The sequence below is a fragment of the Lichenostomus cassidix genome, chromosome 9 (genome assembly GCF_008360975.1).
Source record: "Lichenostomus cassidix isolate B80296 chromosome 9, HeHo_3.0, whole genome shotgun sequence".
Classification (NCBI taxonomy): Eukaryota; Metazoa; Chordata; class Aves; order Passeriformes; family Meliphagidae; genus Lichenostomus; species Lichenostomus cassidix.
In genome coordinates this window covers 16,276,596-16,295,366 of record NC_139490.1, presented here as the reverse complement: position 1 = coordinate 16,295,366, position 18,771 = coordinate 16,276,596, and the positions used below count along the sequence as shown (strand labels likewise).

Below are 18,771 nucleotides of genomic sequence, written 5' to 3'. Positions count from 1 at the left end.
CAGCAGTGAAGCCAACGTGCCAATAAATTTCATTAAGGGGATTGCCAGTTCCCACACGATTTTGCTACAGAGAAAATCACAAAGAATTATGAAGTATCCAACCCCCAATTCCTAGTGATTCAGAAATTACTTGCCAAAATGCTATAGTACCCATCAGCTCAAACAGAGCAGAAGAAAAGAAACTTGTTGAGGATCCCGCTGGGAGTAACAAAAGTGAAAAGTAATTTTCATTCTTTAAAGCCTCTTTATACAAAGACAATTCTGATTGACACTAATAAGGGACCTACTTGACTAAATGAGACTGCATACAAATACAGCTGGGATAGGATGAATCCTAATCCCTTACACTACCATTGTTTTGTGGATCAAAATCTATGTAAGTCTACTTTGCATTATTTTTCAGCTTTAAAAGTTACTGTAAGAGAATTCAGCATGTTAAATATTTGAAAAATGGAAACAGCTCTCATGTGGATGAGCTATCTCAGAAAATCTTCCTTTCAACTGATGGTCCAGCTGGAGCCCTCAGAGCCTTCAGTGGCACCCAGAGCTGCTCCAGCATGGTGACCAACAAGCCACCAAGGCTAAGGCTGCTCAAACCACAGAGATCTGTTCTCAGGCAACTGGGAGTGACCCACTCAGTTTCTTATACCTCTTGTTTCTCAAGATAGAATTTATCATTGCTTTCATTATGAATTTTGAAAGCTCCAGGCCTCATAAAACTACCTCCCTCATGGTTAAAATGTGGAAGCCACACAGGACTGTCGGTTCATGTGGAGCTTCATGCTACACTCAGCTATACACGTTTCCTGAATTCCGTTTCTCAGCCATGACTGTGCACCTGGCATTGCAGCCTTGCTGCAGAGCCTTCTGGCTCTGCAATGGCAATGCATGGCCATGTCCATCTTCATGGATTAGCACTTGTCCTTGTAGACAGTGGATGAAGTTATCAGTACAATCTGCAAAAAACATTCAAGGTAACAAGTCAACAACTTACTCATCCTCTCTGCTTATGCAGTATCTTGAAACCCTCCTTAGGAAGGAGATGAATTTAATTTAATCATAAAACTAATAAAATCAGCCACTGACAAGACCTCTAATGAAACTGCTAAGTTTTAAATTCGGATTGAATGGGTTGGCTTTTCAAAATGTCAAGAATAACAGCTTCTAAATAGTGAGGACTTCTGAAGCCTAGACTAAATATTTGCCCATAGGTCACTTCAGGTGAAAACCAAGTTTTGTAAAGCATCATAAGGTTTTTTTAAAAATAATTTACATAGACCTCTAACCTAGCAACACTCAGCCACTTTCTCTCCCCTTACCTGACCTAAACCTGGGAAAAAAAAGTGCAGTTTTAGCAACAAAAGGCTTGCTTTAAATCTACCACACAGAATCTATTCATGAAGAGAGGAAGCAAAAGCCAAAGGTGCAATTCACTGCTGTTCGTGCAGACATCTGAACAGACAGGTAGGATGTGGTGGAACAGGACTGGGCAGAAGGGATGGGAACTGTGGGGGAGCAGAGAGGAGCTGCCAACAGAGCAGCTCAGAGTGCTCTGCTCAGCCACTTGCCTCGCTAGCGATCACTCCACCCCAGGGAGGGAGAAGGGCCTTGTCCTGCCCTGGGCACCACAAAGGGGATGCTGAAGTGATCTAGTTCAAAAGTTCTAGAAACATGCTTTGCTTCATGTCTGCTCCTTCTAGCACAGTCTCAGGTGGGCAGAGCCGTGGCCCCAAAGAGAAATGTGAACAAAACCAGCCTGCAAGCTGTGTGTAGCGGATTTGACCAAAGCTTGCAAGCTTCCAGTATAAAGTTTATATAAATAGCACTTCTGAGTCTGCCTGTGCACACACACAAACACAGAGGCATAACTTCACATATATAGTCATTGTAGGCTCAGGAAAATCTACATTTAAAGAAAAGAAAGTCCCAAATTTTGCCCTTAAGTGGCACTCCTAGCAGAGGTAGAAGCCCAGCTCTTACACCTCTAGCATCTACACAGCAATCACAGAACTGGTTACAGCAACAGGCAAATTGGTCCCTCCGTTTGTGCAAACTGGATGAGTTAGGGAGACAGAGGGATCTACCCACGGTTATCTGTGTACAGGTTCAGAGGAAGTACAAAAATAAGGATGTGCCAGGTATTCCTACCTCATCTACTCCTCCACCAGGTTCATCCAACACAAACCTGCTGCTAAAATGGGGGCAGATTTTACATAATACTGTGCACAGCACACGATTGTCTTTAAAACCGTTTTACTTACTTTGAAACTGAAGATTTCATTTTAGCAGACTTTGGTTTTAGAGTACATAGAAGAGCTTGTTTTTCAAGGACTGAAGGGAAAGCTCTAATGCCTGCTCGTTAGATCATGCCCTGATGCTAAAGACTTTGACCACTATTGTACATGTGATGAAGTAGCAACACAGTGCAAAGGCAAACATCCATTATCCATTTTCAATTAAAACCTAAATTTTAGATGTAGGAAGAGCTAGACATGTTGACTGAGCAAACAACTGTTTTGAAAAGGGCTCAACCACTTCAGAAGCCCTTGAAGCAAAAACAGCTAACAAAAATGTTTGCATTAGCTCTAAATAAACTTTTCAAAGATATCATTTGACTTCTTAGAGCACTGAGTAATAAGTCACTGTCCCATGGGGAGAATCTCATACATGCTGTTCTGCTTCATTTTCCTCAGTGAATAACCCTCTTTCTCTACCTGCGCTATGGTTAGTTACCTCTTCACAAGTAATAGGTATTTCTCATGCTACATATCTGAGTAAATGATTTTAAGTATTTCCACAGAGGCTTTATCTGTAAAATTAGCATCATCTATATATGACCATTATAAACTCAGCTTTCACAGTGACGTTAAACTTGTAATTGTTTCCTTGACATCAACTCCCCGCCCAGTCAATTATCTGTCTATCAAGGCATTTACACACACAGGATGTAAATGAGAGCAAAATCTGGTCAACCACACTGAGCTCAATCAACAACCTACAATCAATTAAAACTAATCAGATAATAATTAGTCTTACAAAAAAAAAGGAGCTTCCAAGCAAATAATGCAAGTCCACCTACAGAAAACGCAGGTCTAAGAATAGTATCTGAAGAAATGCACTCTTTGAGTAAGGTCCCCATACATGAAAGTCTTTTCAGCTGCAGTGGGAGCTGACAGCACTTGGAAATCTTTGTGGACGTGCAGAGGACTGATGCATGAAGGAGAGACTGGCTGCTGGTTGAGAGCAAAAAGTGCCTGTAGGCCAAGGATTTAACATGCTCCAATTATGAAATATTGGGCAGAAAGACACAGATTGCAAGGCACAAAAGTAAAGCCAAGTGTGCCTGCATTTCCTAAGGGCTAAACAAACTACTGAGAAATACATCTACACAATAATATGACACAGTGACCCCATCTTTGTCTATCTTATGTCTGAAAAGAACAGAAATCAGCACAGATCCCCCTGAAAAGCTGAGTTATGTTGCTGACATACAGCAGCCATCCATGTCACGGGAAGTGTAGTGTGACCCACAAGCCTGTGATGAAACAGCCTTGTTGCCTATTTCCAGTGAAAGGCAACAGCCACAGCCACAGAGTTACAGACACTACATTCTAGGTCAAACTACGATGCATTGTTGTGATTTCTAAGAATCAGTAAAATTCTAGGGTTCTTTGGCACCACTAAACTGAACACTTGGTTTCTATTATCTGAGGATACAGGCAAAAGGGCACAAATATACTCCTCTTTATCTGCAGGGAGGCTGCTAGCATATTGTAAACATTTGGGTTTTATTTCCAGCCATCCTTTCCTGTAAAGTTGCAACCACTTCTGTTGTGCACTAATAAACTATAGTCAGGATTTGTAAAATAATGACAAAAATCCCTCCTCACCAGGATTTAAGAGGATAAGTAAAGCAAGAAGTGCCTACCTCCTACCAAGGCCTTGTGAACTGCCAGGGTTGGATGCTTTCAGCATTCATTCCTGGGACCCATGACCACGGAGCTCAAACATGGTACCTTTCACTGTATTCCAAGAGCTCAGGTAGCAGAAACTGTACCATAAAGTAGCCTTGTCAAAAAGATCCACTTCCATATAAAATACCTACCCAAAAGGGCAGCTAGTCACAAGCAAAACCCAAACACTACTAGATGAACCACAAACCATCTTAATAGTGACCAAGTGTTACAACTGCGAAGTTCTTTCCCTTCCTATTTAAAAAAGTTAAAGAAAATACTCTTCTTGGTTGTATTGTCAATGATTCTGTTACACTGGACACACTGAAAAGCCTCAGAAGAGCCCTCTGCATACACATGCAAACAGAGTAATTGGATGTACAAAACTATGGAAGAAAACACTCTTGCCTTGAGGCAAAGGATTCACTGTCTCTTCTGGGGAAGCCATTAAATGTTTTATGAGCTAAAGTAGTCTTTCAAGTTAAGAGAATACACTGAAAACTAGTACTTGCCAAAGACTCCTCAACAGCAGTCTCTAAGTGTTTTACCTAAAATTGTCAGTTTCAATTTCAGTCAGCAAGGTTTAGGCACAATGCAGTTAATGTGAGCTTCCCGTGCCCCACAGGGCAGTTTCAGGAGGCTCAGTCCTGGCCAAAAGCCATCCCTGCCAAAGCTGCTGTGTAGCTCCCAGGGCAGAATCTCACTCTAGCTGTCCACCAAAGGTTCTGGAGCTTTCTCCAGTGGCTCTCTGCACTGCAGAAGGCCAGTGTCTTCCTCCTCTTCCTGGCCTTGAGAGGTGCCCATGGCAGATCATGAGCTCTGAAACAGCACAGAGGAACTTTCTACTCCAGAAGCAGTGTTATGGATTTTCGTGGCAATACCAGGTACTTGCTGTGAGGTGCCAGAGACTATCCCACACTGCTGCTCTCAGTACATTTCAGATCAACAATGGGAGGCTGTAAAAGTTTCCCTAATGTGCCTGAGTTCTGTAAACCCCTGAACTCCCTGTGCTTCAGTCTCATTCTCCAGTGCTCAGTCCCTAATCACACAGACTGAATGAGGCTCGCTCAATCCTACATAAACAATGAGCAATAAATCCTACTCTCTCTCAAGTGTAGTCCTGAGAGTGACCTGCAACTTCTTAGCCATTTCTCAGAAGAGGTGGAAGAAGGGTTCATACTCACACAGCTTAATCTGTGAATTTCTCCTTGATTCACTCTCCTAATGGTCTTTCTCTTCTTCCGCAGTTCACTGGGCTCCCTTCTGAATCTCCCACGAAAGCTCATTGTATCCGTAGGAATTAAGCAGCCAACAAATATCTTTTTAAAAACTGTGCTCCTTTAACCTCCTTCCTTCAGCAGCTTCAGCCCAACTGGAAGCTGCGTCTACTGTTCAAGGGGGAAGTAGGTCTAAAAGTTACATGCTGTATCCACAGTAACTGAACAGAAAGAAGAAGAAAACCAGCAATAACTCATTTCTTCCTGTGAACAACCTTCTGCTATTAAGGCAAGAGCGTCTCATTAAACCATAAATACACCCAGCCCCCACCCCTAATGCAAATCGAAATAGGAAGTTGTAGAAAAAATGGTGCAAGTGAACATTTATCTTTGTCTCAAACACCATTACATCCTTTCTCCTCACCACCCTCCCTGATTCGAAAGCCAAAACAGCTGCACTCTTACTTCATGTGCATGTGTGTCTGCAAGCTAAAAAAAGTCATTCATAGAACAGCCATCTCCTACAGAGCCACTCAGTTACAGACCTGGATCACAGAGCATGCAGTGACAGGTTTGTGCTGCCAGGGCCCAGGACCATCTCTGCTTTTGGACCAAGGCAGCAGTCCCCCTTTCAAAGTGGCATGAAACACCAATTAAGGGGAAGCACCCTGCAAATTCCTAAATTTGCAGATGCTTACAAAAAAAGGAAAACAGAGAAATTGATACGCTAATATCCAAACCACATTTTTGGCTTGTAAAAACATGGTTTGAGAAGTGCTTGTAACCTGCCAACTGAGAACCTGCTTGCTTCACCCTGCTCCCACCTCAGGAGAAGTACAGCTGCCAGACTGAGTCTGTTCCCCAAATGCCCCACACAGGGGCAATGGCAGCAGCTCCCCTTGCCCACTGCCCATGCAGGGGCAATCCTAGCAGCACCCTGACAGGTCAGAAACCCTCACTCAGTGCCTCGGAACTGCAGTGGCAACAGGAGCAGTGATATGGCCAGTCAAATTATTCTTAATTAAGGTAGGAGACTTACCCAGTGCTCAGCTGTCTGAAGGCTGGCAGGGCACAAAGGTCTTTTAAAACTGAACAAACCCCCTCAGTGCCCACAAATGTGCAGGCACACACACAGACCCTTTTCTTCTTTGTTCCAGCTGAGGATTCATCCTGCAGCAGCAGCAGTGCTGCACTCCCCTATACACACAGCCTTTATGTGGCATTGTGGTAGTTTTGATTGGCCCAAAACATCAGTAAAGTGTTTTTAACATCTAAGAAAAATTTGGACCCCTCAGAAGCTGTTCTAGTAAGCTTAGGGAAGTGTCTGAGGGGTGAGGTGTAGCACAAAGATAGCTCCTGTGTGTCCTGAGTGCAAGTTCTAGAAGTTTTCACATCAAGTCCAGCAGAGCCAGTCTCTGATAGCTCTGAAGGTGATAGACATGCTGCTGGCCAAGTTTGGGCCAATTAGAAGTGCTGGTTACGCCTCTGTGAAAACATATTTAAGAAGAAATCAAAACAAAGCAAGCGCGCACTTCTTTCACTTCACTTCTTTATAGTTAGAAGAAGTAGAAGTGAAAATATGTAGAAGGAAAACAACACAGAGATTGCCAAGATCAGTGAAGAAGGTGGGGGAGGAGGTGCTCCAGTGTTAGAACTGAAAACCCTCTGCAAGCCACAGTGAAGGCCATGGGGGGGCAGGAAGTCCCCCTGCAGCCCATAGAGTCCACAGGAGTGCAGAAATTCTGCCCACAGCCCACGCCAGAAGGGCAAGTGAATACCTGAAAAAGACTGTAAACCAGTGAGAGTCTCATTTAAGAGTTAAAATTGCAAAGGCCTTGCAAGAGAGAGAAAGGCCTTGCTCCTGGGATGGAAGCAGCCTGGCCTCAGCTCGGGAGAGTCTGCACAGCACCCTATGGACAAAAAGACTCATGTTGCAGCAGAATTTCAGGCAGGATGTTGCTCGTGAGATTGGACCCACGCCAAAGAAGTTCTCAGAGAACTGTCGCTCGTGAAAAAGACCCCTAGCTAAGCAGAAAACCTCTTTCCCTGATTGAACTGACCAAAAGACCCCTCAACCTGCCCCTGTCTGTGTTGCTACTTTGAAAAGAGGGAAGGGGGGGGGGGTGAGTGCAGAGACTGCTTCTTAAGAGAGTAGAGGTGAGAACAGAAAACTGTCTAGAGAGAGAGAAAAACAAGTAAAAATAAAGAGTATTTGTAGTAGAAAAATTGTAGTGATGAATAAATTTGAAAATCTGCTCTGTAGACTAAAAAGAGACCCCACACCCTGCCCCCCCCCACCTGGCTTGTGGATTGTAAAAGAAGAAAGAGAGTAAATACTATAAGTTCGTAAGAGAGAGGGAAGAGTGAACAAAATAATGTATGAAAAGTTTTTTTTTGCCTTGCATTTATCCTCCAATTCTGTTAGATAATTAAATCACCTTTTACAACTTTAAGCTTGAAGCCTATTTGCCCTTTTTCGTGCGTCCTCCTAGCAAAAGTCCTTATCTCAAACCCACGACAGGCATGCATTAGGTTTTTATTTTTATTTAATATCTGTGTGCATAAATGATAGCTTTTCTGCTTTGTCATTCTGGATTTTTTGCCGGTTGGATGATAAGCATCATTCTCACAACTTGTTTCAATTAATTACTGACTCCATTTGAGATCTGCAACTTTACTGTGAGTGACATTTTTTTCCTCTTTCTTTCCAACAAATAATTCTGAATTCTACAAACTCTAGGAACTTTTTCACACATTTCTCAGCATTAGTAACATGTGATCCAAAGTAACAAACCTCTGCAGAAGTTCCAAGGGTTGTTCCATATGCTGGGTTTCTGTGCCAGGAGAGCAGTGACACAGCCCAGCATGTCTGACCTGAACACTACAAAACCACATCCGTTTGATCAGTAGCTTTCCTCTCCCAAAGTTAAAACACGGTGCAACTCTTGAACTAACCCTCATCTAATCATTATCTTTGTCATTCAGCTTTGCCTTTCAGAAGATCACCTCCTCTAAAGGGAGTGTTACCAGCCTGCTCTGCGACTCCCTAAGCCAGACTTCACTGTACTCCTATTTAGTGGTGAAAGGCATCTGTCTGGCACTAGGAGAGACAAGAGAAACCCCCTGCCAAGGTATGCAGACATTTCAAGTAGCTACCAATACAGAGGCACAGCATTAACCAAGCTTTGTTTTCTCTCAAACTACCACGCTATCTCTACTGGAGTCCCTGGTGCCTCTCACATAGCACAGGGAATGAGGCTGCCAAGACCAAAAATCCTTGCTAGAAGTTAAATTTAATGCTGGAATCATCAGCTCTTCTGGCTTTGCTTCAGGCAGGTATCAATTCCTCTCAGAGGCTCCTTCGCTGATCCACTCCTTAAAAGAACAAGCAGAGTTCCATCTTTCCTTTCCTTGGGAAATCTTTCCTTTCCTTGGGAAGGCTCTCTCCCAGCTTCCTGCCTCCCACAGCAGGGAGGAACCTTTCCAGGGTGTCCTTTCCACTGAGATAAGGGTCACTACCACTTCCTGAAACTTTAATGAACTTGTATTCCTCCAAAATAATACAGAAGATAAACTTAGGTTCAAGTTTCCAGCTGGTCCTCATCCAGTTTACTCCACTGAGTGTCTTTTGTCCAAAAGATTTTTCATTCCTAATATTATTAATCTTCATTCATTTCCATATCTCTGGCAGACAGGTTTTCAGAACAATACTAAAGGCAGTCAGCACTGTATTTTCTCAACACCAAGGATTAAAAGGTCGAAGCACTGAAATAACAAATAAGTTACAGCATTCACACAGAGATATGAACCAAAATAATAGTAAACAACTGCAAATAAAGACTCCACTTTCTTAGATCTGTTTTGAATGCAAATCCCTCTTGTAATGGGGAATAACAAAACCATTCAAATGTCTAATAATGCTTTGTCCTGTAGCAAAGTACAAAGCAAACTTCATTAGCATCCGTGTGACTGTAAAATATTTCCTAATTTTTCCTCAAGACTTCTCTGTCTCATCAGTTAAAGATACTGGGTAATTTAAGAAAATTATAAAAATAGTTATGTTATTATGAATAAAGCTCCTGTGCTACTTTTAAATTCAGAACTACTACGTATAAGGTGAGAAGTATTACCCATACCTCAAGTCATTCCATGAAAAGAGGTATTTGGCCTCAGGAAAACCACAAGCCTTGGTTTACACTTGTGAACTGCTATACCCAATTCATAGATCCAAAATAAGGATGTTGAAGCCCTTCAAAAAATTATGTTATGTAAAGTAGTCAATTAAGTGTTTAATTGCCTTCTGCTCTACTCTCTTTGTGGGACATGTTCATCTGCTCCCAGCATTTCTCAGAAATGTATGAATATCTAGATAGAAAGAATAATAATATTTGATATCTCTACTCCAGTTAAGGAAAAGCTATACATTGCTTTTTCTGCAGAACCACTAGCATTTAGTTTTCTGACAGGGGTCACAAGTTCTTTAATAACTTTTTAATTCCCTTTTCCTGCATTTCTTCTAGAGTTTCTCATTTCCCTTTTACATCTGTTCCCTTTCATGCTTCATTTACTTCAGTTTGAATTGTGACATACAGCAGTATGTAAAAAAAATACCATCGGACAAAACTAATTCAGTGCTGCAGTACATCATGTGATCTTTGTAAAATGCATTTCAATAGTGCTTTACTAGGAGCCACAGAAAGATACAAAAATGCAATTCCTAAAGTATGTATCTTCAACTAACATAAAAGACACTCCAAAACTAGCTGAATATTTGGGCTGATGTGTATCAAATAATCAATTCATGGTACTGTCCTTCTAAAATAATATGATCTACCAACTCCAACCAAGAAGAATCAAGAACTGATGCTTCTGTTTGTCACACTGGCATTTTTTTCCACCCAGATTTAGAGAAGAAAAAAAATCTCATGCAAACATCAAATTCACAGCAAATTACAGGGAATGAATGCTTCCCTTCAGCTCAGGACTTCTGTCTGGGAGCAATTATGACCTGAACAAACAGAACGCAAGTCAAAAACATATCCTGACTTATACCAAGGTATATATAAATAATTGCATAATCCTGACTCAGGCCTTTTGTTTAACAGATTTGAGAAAAAGTTTAATTAACAAATAAGGAGGTTCCTTTTGCTGGAATAAGCTGCATCAACCACATATTATGCCTATTCTAAGGTTAAACTCTGAAATGAAACACCAACGTTTCATAAAAAAACTTGCTTCATTTATAAACTAAGCCCCCTGTGATGACAGCAACACTGCCATTCAAGAAGTCTTCCCAGCCTAGACCAATACTGAGAGATCTGTCTGACACACTTAACGTTTCCCAGCCAGGCAAAGTGCAGATAAGAGCCTTCCTACCTCCTTTGAATGGCTTGTGGCATTTCCAGCACTTAGAGCTCCTGGCAGAACCACAATGATAAAGTTGTAGAAGAAAAACCAGCAGGTGCCAGCCCTTCCCAACATCCATCCTTGGGGCAGAACCAGAAACAATCCTGAACTCTGTGACCACGGTTACAGGTTAGCACATGGGGAATAGGCAGCTATTAGCTCAGGTACTGGGGAGAAGAAAAATCGTGGTACCCTGGCTAGGGTCAGAAAGAGCTCTTTATATTTTTCTTTCTTAATTTGAATATTTTTACATTAATTTTTCAGAACTTGGAGGCCTAGCTGGTACACTCATCTTCTGAGGCCAATAATGAGATTTACACAGTTAATATCCCACAGCATCCAGTCAGTCCAGGTACACAGGCTGATGCTACTTTTCATGTCTTCAGTGATAATCCCCCAGCAAGTCCCCCACAACGGCCTGTGACACCCTGAGCAGGCAATGCTGCCAGAAGCCAGTTTTGTGTTTGGACAAAGCCAGCAGGATCAAATATAACACACCGTCCTTTCTGTGGCCAGAATGCTCACTAGGAAATTGATTGCACTGAGTGGCCACACACAGGATGTGCTTTTTCAGATACGACTGTCAAAAATCTCCTGATGGGATGGTGAGACTAAGGCTGACAATGACTGGACACCACACGTTCATCTTACCTGCATCGTCCAGGCACTGGGGAGAGCACATGCTCTGCAGTGGTTTGTGACTGCACCTAAAAACAGCACTTCCCAAAGGCTTCATGGTGGACAGGTAAATCAGATCACTACACTGGGGCCAGGGATAGATAGGGTTTTTTTTGCTAGCACCTAACAAAGACAACAGAAAGCACTAGTGACCTCCATCCCAATCCCTTTGTCAAAGACTGAACATTCTCTCCTGTCATCCTCCCCCCCCTCAAAAAACTCCCAAATCAAACGAAGCAATCATAATTTAGAATTAAATGCTCAGTATTGATCCATGAACATTTGACAATGTCCTTTAAAAAACATGAAAGGAAAAATATGAAACCAAAACAATGTAAACAGAAAGGTAAAACAACTGAGCTAGAAAAACTACATCTGAAGCAACCTTTTGCAAAGCCACTCTGGTATTAAATCAACTGAAATTGAATGACATTGTTTTTTTGAGAAATACGATTCCACCTATGGTCTAACAACTTAAGCTGATACATCAAGCCTTGCATACAAACACTCCACAAAGCCTTTAGGACAGCTGATGCGTGCATTTTGCTCACACATCCATACTGCTCACTCTGACCAGGCAAAGGGCTGGCAATCCATCACCGTTAAAAGGACATCAGCACACAAGGGGAGCTCTCCAAGGCAGGGGGAAGGTGCCCCTGCATAAATGTCCATGAAAAGCAGCCCTTCTATCTGTCAGAGCTCTGCTAACAGATCCTTCCACATAGCACTCCCTGATGTCAAAGACTCTGCCTGTATCAATCCATCTCCTCCCTTCCCAGGCAGGTCAGTGTGCTGATCTCAGCAATTCCTCTCTCGGTGCCTTCACCTTCCCTCTGTGCCCCAGCTCTCAGTGCACTCATGCAGAACATGCTTGGGAGAGGCTGCTGTGTGTCTTTCTCCTCTCTGAAAGGCTGAAACAGCCCCTCTAGCTCAGCTGGTGGTGACAGGAGCCATCCCCAGGTTGTCCATGCAAGTCTCTTTGTGCCTTGGCAGAGAATTCACCCATGGCTGAGGGGTCCCTGGGAGGGTTGAGGAGAAGGCCTTGGGACAGCAACTTGGCAGCTCCAGCCTGATGTTACACACAGCATCCGATGGCCATTTCATCACCTCAGTGTGGCCATGTCAACACAAGACCCTGCTGATAAAGTCCATACACCAAAAGCCACTTACTACTCCTCTTTGCTGAATTTACAGCTCCTAAAGAATGGCTTGCTGACCTCCTGTTTGGGAAGCAGGCTTGGCTGAACCAAAGCAGTCCCTCCCTGTCCCACAGCCTGGGAATGCTGCTCCCCCTGCACACACCACCCCACTTTCTCTTTGCCACCACAATGTTTTTATCAGCTCACCCCACAAGAACACAGATGGAACAGCAGTGTCATTTCAGCAGCTTTCCAAGCTGGAAACCCACCTGCACCTGGCAGGAATATCATACATTCCCTTGCCACAAGGCTGAGAAGGGCCTCAGAGAAGCTAATGATGGTCTCAGAGAATACCATCACCTCTGCTCTCGTGTTTGCTGCCATCCTTCCCCTACCCTGCCAGCCCTCTGGGGACAGAGCCCGGGGGAGCACAGCGAGCAGGGCACTGGTTCTGTGCCATGGTGCTGCCAGCTGGTCCCCTGTGCCACTGCCAGGCTCCCCAGGGCACTGCAGCCTCACAGGAGCACAGCTGAGCACAGCCAGCACAGGCTGCTGCCCCAGCCTGCTTTGTACAGGTAGGGGACAAACTGGGCTGCACTCACACTCTTTAAGCAGACAAAATGCTGCTTCTTACACCAGTGATCAGGTTGGAAAAATAAACTTTCCATTAGCAATGTTGTCCTGCTGATGTGTACAAAAGCAAAATATGCAATTACTCTAATTTCTTCTTTAGCTTGATCCATTGGGAAATTTCAAACAAACATTACCCCTTTTGTTTTCACCTACTTGGACTGGAATCAGCCCTTGATAGCAACACATGCAGTGATGAAGGGACATGAAAGGTGATTAAATAATTTAATCATCTGAATTTGCACTATCTACAGACATGTCAATGCAGCTGTGACTTTGGCTCCTGCTGCTTGCTTTTCTGAATGTAATTTTAATCCTTTTTATTCATGTCAATGCTATGCTGCAGGAATGATTTTTCTTTTTCTTTACCAAGAAAATCTCAGATCAGACATCTGGTTTATAAAAATTGTCCATATATTCACCCAATTTTCCAGCTGGAATAACTGAAGCAAAAGGAGGCTGGGCAACTCATTTACTCAAGGTCACAATCAACATCTACAATGGTGTAATGCTAATATAAAATGCCCTAGAATCCTCCTCCTTTTTATTCTTTTTTTTTTAAGCACTAAAACACTCTCCCCTCCATACATGTGCAAACTGATTGTACAACCATTGTGTTTCATATCATATATTTTTAACATACATCCCATGTCACAAATTCCTGTATACTCTCTTCTAGTGCCTGTGGGTATCTTAAGCAATTGAGAAAGCAACTGCATCTAATAATTCATCATCTGGATCCTATAAATGAAAATTAAACAATGGCATTTTGAAGAGACAAAAAGCATATAAATTTCCAAAGCAAATAAGCAAGATTATTTTCTCATTTTAGAAAAAAAAAAACGGTGTGGAATATAAAACCCTGCAAGTCAGATTTACATTAATTAAATTTGTTATGTGGAAAAGAGAGAAAGATAACTTGCATCCTTTTGACATTGCCCTTATCTTTCTGTTCTCCAGGAACAGAGAAAATAAAACAGCATCATCGAATTGTGCCAACATCTGATATGCTATTTCTCACTCTGACATAACTTTCTGCAGACCTGGAGAACTGTTTCACCTTTCCAGGCCTTTGTGTTTAATTTCTTAATTAAAAACTGCTTAGCCTAATAGAGACATAGAAAAAATATGCAATCTTCAGTATTACTAAAATAAGAAGGCAAAAACCACAAGGAAAATACCCAAGTGGCAGTGGTGAGGGTCCCTGAGTAAGCCTGTGTAAAGTCATTAAAACTATGTAACCCAACCTTGACAAAAGAATGAGGTATAAATTAATCCATCAAATTCTACTCCTTCAGTTATCCCATGCCTAATTGCAGTTTCTATAAGCACAGTGTTAACACACAGGATTTAAACCACATTTCTGCACCTGTGTCTGCAGATGCTTAGGTAGATCTACAGAACATCGTCACTGCGCCAGTCTTTCTCCTGAATACTCTTTCACTTTGCAGTCATGCAGGTTCCCAGCCTGAGATAGCATCAGCATATTTACTAGTTCTCAAGGTCTTCTCTCTTGTGAACTTTGTCTGTCATTCTTCAAACCTGCACATTTTGTGGCAAGGAAATCCAGTTTTGATATTAATTTTGTAATTCTTTCTCCCCAAAACTTGCCCCCTATTAGTTTAATTTGATGGTCCCTAGTTCATCATCTCTCATTGTTGAGAGAAGAAATTTCAAGCAAAGTCTACACACCTCTGACCATTCTTGGATTTTTACGGCTTTCATCATATCTCCTGATAGTTATTTTTCAGGCCAGTCCAGGCCTAGTCTCTATGTACAGATGTAATCATGGACACATGTTGCTGATCCTCCTCACCCTTCTCTGTAATTTTCCAATTCCACTAAGTCTGTTTGAATTGTATGAGGTGTTAAAGGTCTCCCAAGAAGTTGCTATGGAACTCTTCTGTCCAAGGATAGATCAAAAAGCAAAATTTATTTACGATTTCTCAGTGAACTGGAAAACAGGACCAAAATTATGTCCTTTTTAACACAGTAAAGCTGTTCTAAGCTTCCAGGTCCCAGCCCCTGCAAGGCACATAGCTGAATCACAGTGATTCCTCTCTCTTCAACCTCTCTGGATGACTTTCTCTGATGGGATGAGTGTAAGCCAGTATTCCTGTGTTTATCCCCACTCCCTCTTCTTGCTTTTCCTATCCAACACATAAACACAATTGTTTGCACCTCCACTCTTGCCCTATATCAACCCTAAACTGGTCACTGACAACTGACTGTACCAAGAGGTCTTTTTTAAATTTGGAAATTCTGGGGGAGTTTTTAATATGGAAATTCTGGAAAGTCCAAAAAATTCCCTTTTACTGGGAAATAGCTGGAACATCATGATTCTTGTTTCTATTAAACACCCCTTGAGCTGGAAACAAAAGAACTGGTCAGGAAACCAGAAACCAAAGGGTTAACTTCTGATTTCCTACAAATACACACTACAGCCAGGCAAAAAGAAGTGCCAAAAAAGGATGTGGATGGGAAATAAAGCAGAGTTTGCTGCAGTCCCTCCTCAGTCAGCTCCTTGTTCTGCCTGAAACACTGCAGACACGTCCTGATTCAAGGAACAAAACCTTTCTTGAAAATATTTCCAAGAAATACAGTTGTCTTTTGAATGCATTTTACAAAAAACAATGTTTAGCCACCAATTCGGATTCTTTCTGCAGGGTCATATAACTTAAAATTGCCTTTGAGTTCATTTAAAAAGAAAAAATTGGCAAGCACTGAGCACGTACAAAAGCTTTTGGCAACTTAAAAATACTGTGTAAAGAAACTTCTCAGTGGGAGCTGGTACAAACTTTTATGTCAGCTCATCTCAAACATTTCATTTGGGCAGGTCTGTTTTGGTGCATTCTTCAAGAATTGGCTTTTTTCATACAGTAAAACATTTCAGAATTACATTTTATTAACTGATACTTACAGTTTCATTTAGATTCAGAGAGGACATGCTAAAACACATTGATATAATTCCAGGCTTGGATTCCCTATCTTTTATATAAAAACCAGAATTAAGTATATGTTAGTAAACATTTCTATTATCTCCAAATAGTTCTTCAGCTCCAACTGTGTTCATGAGTATTCTCTATACTTCCATACATTCTGCTAATATATTTTGCATTTACACATGAGGAATGAGCATGCTGTCTGTCAGAGCTGCTTGGTCAGAGGGTTTCTGAACAAAAGCAGGTGACAGATGCACAAACACTCCAGTCACGAGTCCTCCCCCAAGTGACATCTTTGCTGCACTGTCAGCACAAACAAAATCAGGCGCTACGAGGGGCAAATGGTCATCGTGAAGAATCAGATGCATCATGAACAACAAAACATATTGTGTATCTGAAATACTGGAAAATGCAAAACAGCAGTGAATGTTTCCTGCTGAACCAGATTCAAGGTTAGGATTGCTTTCCCTTTATCTTCGACACATCTGATGCTCACATCCATCTGGAGGATGTGTTATGGAGCACATGTCCAACACCTGGGAGCAGGCAGCAAACAAGGGACTTGGTTTCTTTCATAACAGCCCAGTTAAAAGATAAAAGGAGAGCTAACTTCAAGGCTGAAAGGCCAAAGGAACTGGACATTCCTAGCAACAAACAAGCCATTAGGTAACTGCTTAGATCACTGTACATCCTTAAGGGCTGTGCCCTTGCTTAAAACCAAAGAGCTGACAGTGCTGAATAGCTGGAGGAACTGGAGCACTGCAAAAGCCACCCAGAGTCATAGCCAGAACCAGCAAAGTCAGACACAAGCACCACCTGGCAGGTGGGGAGACCAAACAGGCAGCTGGATGCTCTGTGCCTGGCTGCATTTTCTGGGGGCTCTAGGGAGAGGAGAATAATCTCCTTAAGTTCATGGGAGAATGGGTTAAAGACAGGGAAAGGGCTAAGGCTCTGAAAAGAAAGAAGAGCAGATCAGCTGTGTGAGCACTTTTTATTCTTTAACTTCAAGCCATGAAAGAGAAGGATCCAAAAATGAGAAAGAATAGGCCCAATTCCAAGATCAGTTTCTCCCAAGAACTTCTCTGTAATCTCATTAAGATCAGATCTCCTGTAATGATGGCTGCAATGAATGTTTGCACATAATTTACTAATGGCAGAAACATTGCAGACGATGGGGGAGCATCTGGTTCCAGGAATCTGCATTTCAGTAATTAATCTCTTCACTGCTAAGGCTTCTACTCTGCAAGAGCTAATTTTAGCACATAAGTCACAACCTGTGGAAAACATCAAGGTAATAACACCAAACCCTTACTAAAATGCCAGAGAAAGTCATGAGTGATTGGTGGCACAATGTTCAACTCCCAGCATCTCTGTTTCAGAGCCAACCCCTGACTGATCCAGCAAGGCCACACACATTTTCCACTCTAACTTCATGATTTCTTTTTTTGGGGAGAGAAACACGCAAGCAGAACAGAATTACACTTCTGATCTGGTTTACTGCTTTAAGTCAAAACCTTATTCTGCTGGATTTGCACACATTTAAGTGAGAACTGAATCTGGCCATATCTTCTTCATGCAAGTATCAATACTAATGAAAAGAAAATGAGCACAGCAGCTGACAGATGAGAAGTGAGGAAAAACAAACACCAAAGGCACGAAGTATTCAATTCAATTGGCTCCATACACTGTACTCAGAGTGATCCCTGAGGCAGAAAAGTCCAATGAACATTACAATGGCTATTTTTCATTGAAAACCACACACAGAGAATCTATTATTTCTTAAGCTAACCACAAATTGGCAATAATTATTAACAGACTGCAATTGTAGAAGTAAGATATTGCACACAATTTCTTTCTGTTTAGACAGAAAATAACATTTTGTTCTGAAGAGACACCACATTAGAGGATGATAAAAGTACATTTTTATAGAATGTATTTACTTACAGAGTTTAAAATAAGAGAAATAACTGAGCCCCAGAATAATGAAGTAATCAGTTTTTGTCTGACTGGAAATGTGGGCACACATGTACAGCTACCACACCTTGGCAGAGGAGATCACAGCCCACAGTCTGAGCCAGCTTCAGCTGGACTAGACTTGGAATAGTGCCTCGAGATGATGTCAAACCCTTGCCACCCAAAACATCCTCAAGTATTCATGTGACATGCTTTTTGATGCTGAATCCTAATCCTTTCACTATTGTGGTGTTCCTAACTCCAATCACAAATTCAAACTGGAAGCCTTAATTATTCAAGGAAGTGATTCGAAACTTAAAAGACCAGGAATGGTTCCCATATCTCCTAGACAGTCCACTTTCCTTCATCTTCCTTAGCACCAAACACTTGAAGATAACACACCTGTTCCTGCATTCCTGAACAACACTGCTGCAGTCAACAAGAGTTGAGTACTTCAGCAGGTAATTTAATTTTTGTTTTACTCATAAAAGTAGAGCTAGTAGCCAGTACTAGCTGACAGGCTCAAATAGGCTGAAATGCTGCTTAGACCTAGAAATTAAATCCTGTGTTTTGCCTTCACAAACCTCTCTTTGGTCAAGGGAACATCTAAACCATTTGCCTGTGTTTGTCCAATTCCCCTTCTGCTACAGGAGGTACTGCAAGCTGGAGCTAGTCTGTATTCACTCACACAACAACAGCAGCCATCTGACAGTCATGAAGCACTGCTGCCTTTCATCAAAACCTTGTACCATTCAGGAAATGCAATCTAGAAGTCAGAATCTCTTAAGAGGTTCTTTGAAATCAGGTGGGAATCCCCCTGAGATGCACAGAAAAAAAAAACAACCAAAAACAA

At 42.0% G+C, this 18,771-nt stretch overlaps 1 protein-coding gene across 14 annotated transcripts in view; it reads right to left on the bottom strand.

The window, feature by feature from the left end:
• Positions 1–18,771, bottom strand: part of DOCK10 (dedicator of cytokinesis 10) — a 146,873-nt gene that overhangs the window by 94,269 nt on the left and 33,833 nt on the right. For 2 of the 14 annotated variants that reach the window (XM_085069631.1, XM_085069632.1), the window contains exon 1: positions 5,138–5,450. The exons of the other annotated variants lie outside the window; for them this stretch is intronic. In XM_085069631.1, coding sequence (XP_084925757.1) covers positions 5,138–5,239 — 102 coding nt within the window. In that variant the 5' untranslated portion in view covers positions 5,240–5,450. Of the gene's footprint in view, positions 1–5,137; positions 5,451–18,771 lie in introns of those variants that run through there. 14 annotated transcript variants of the gene reach the window in all.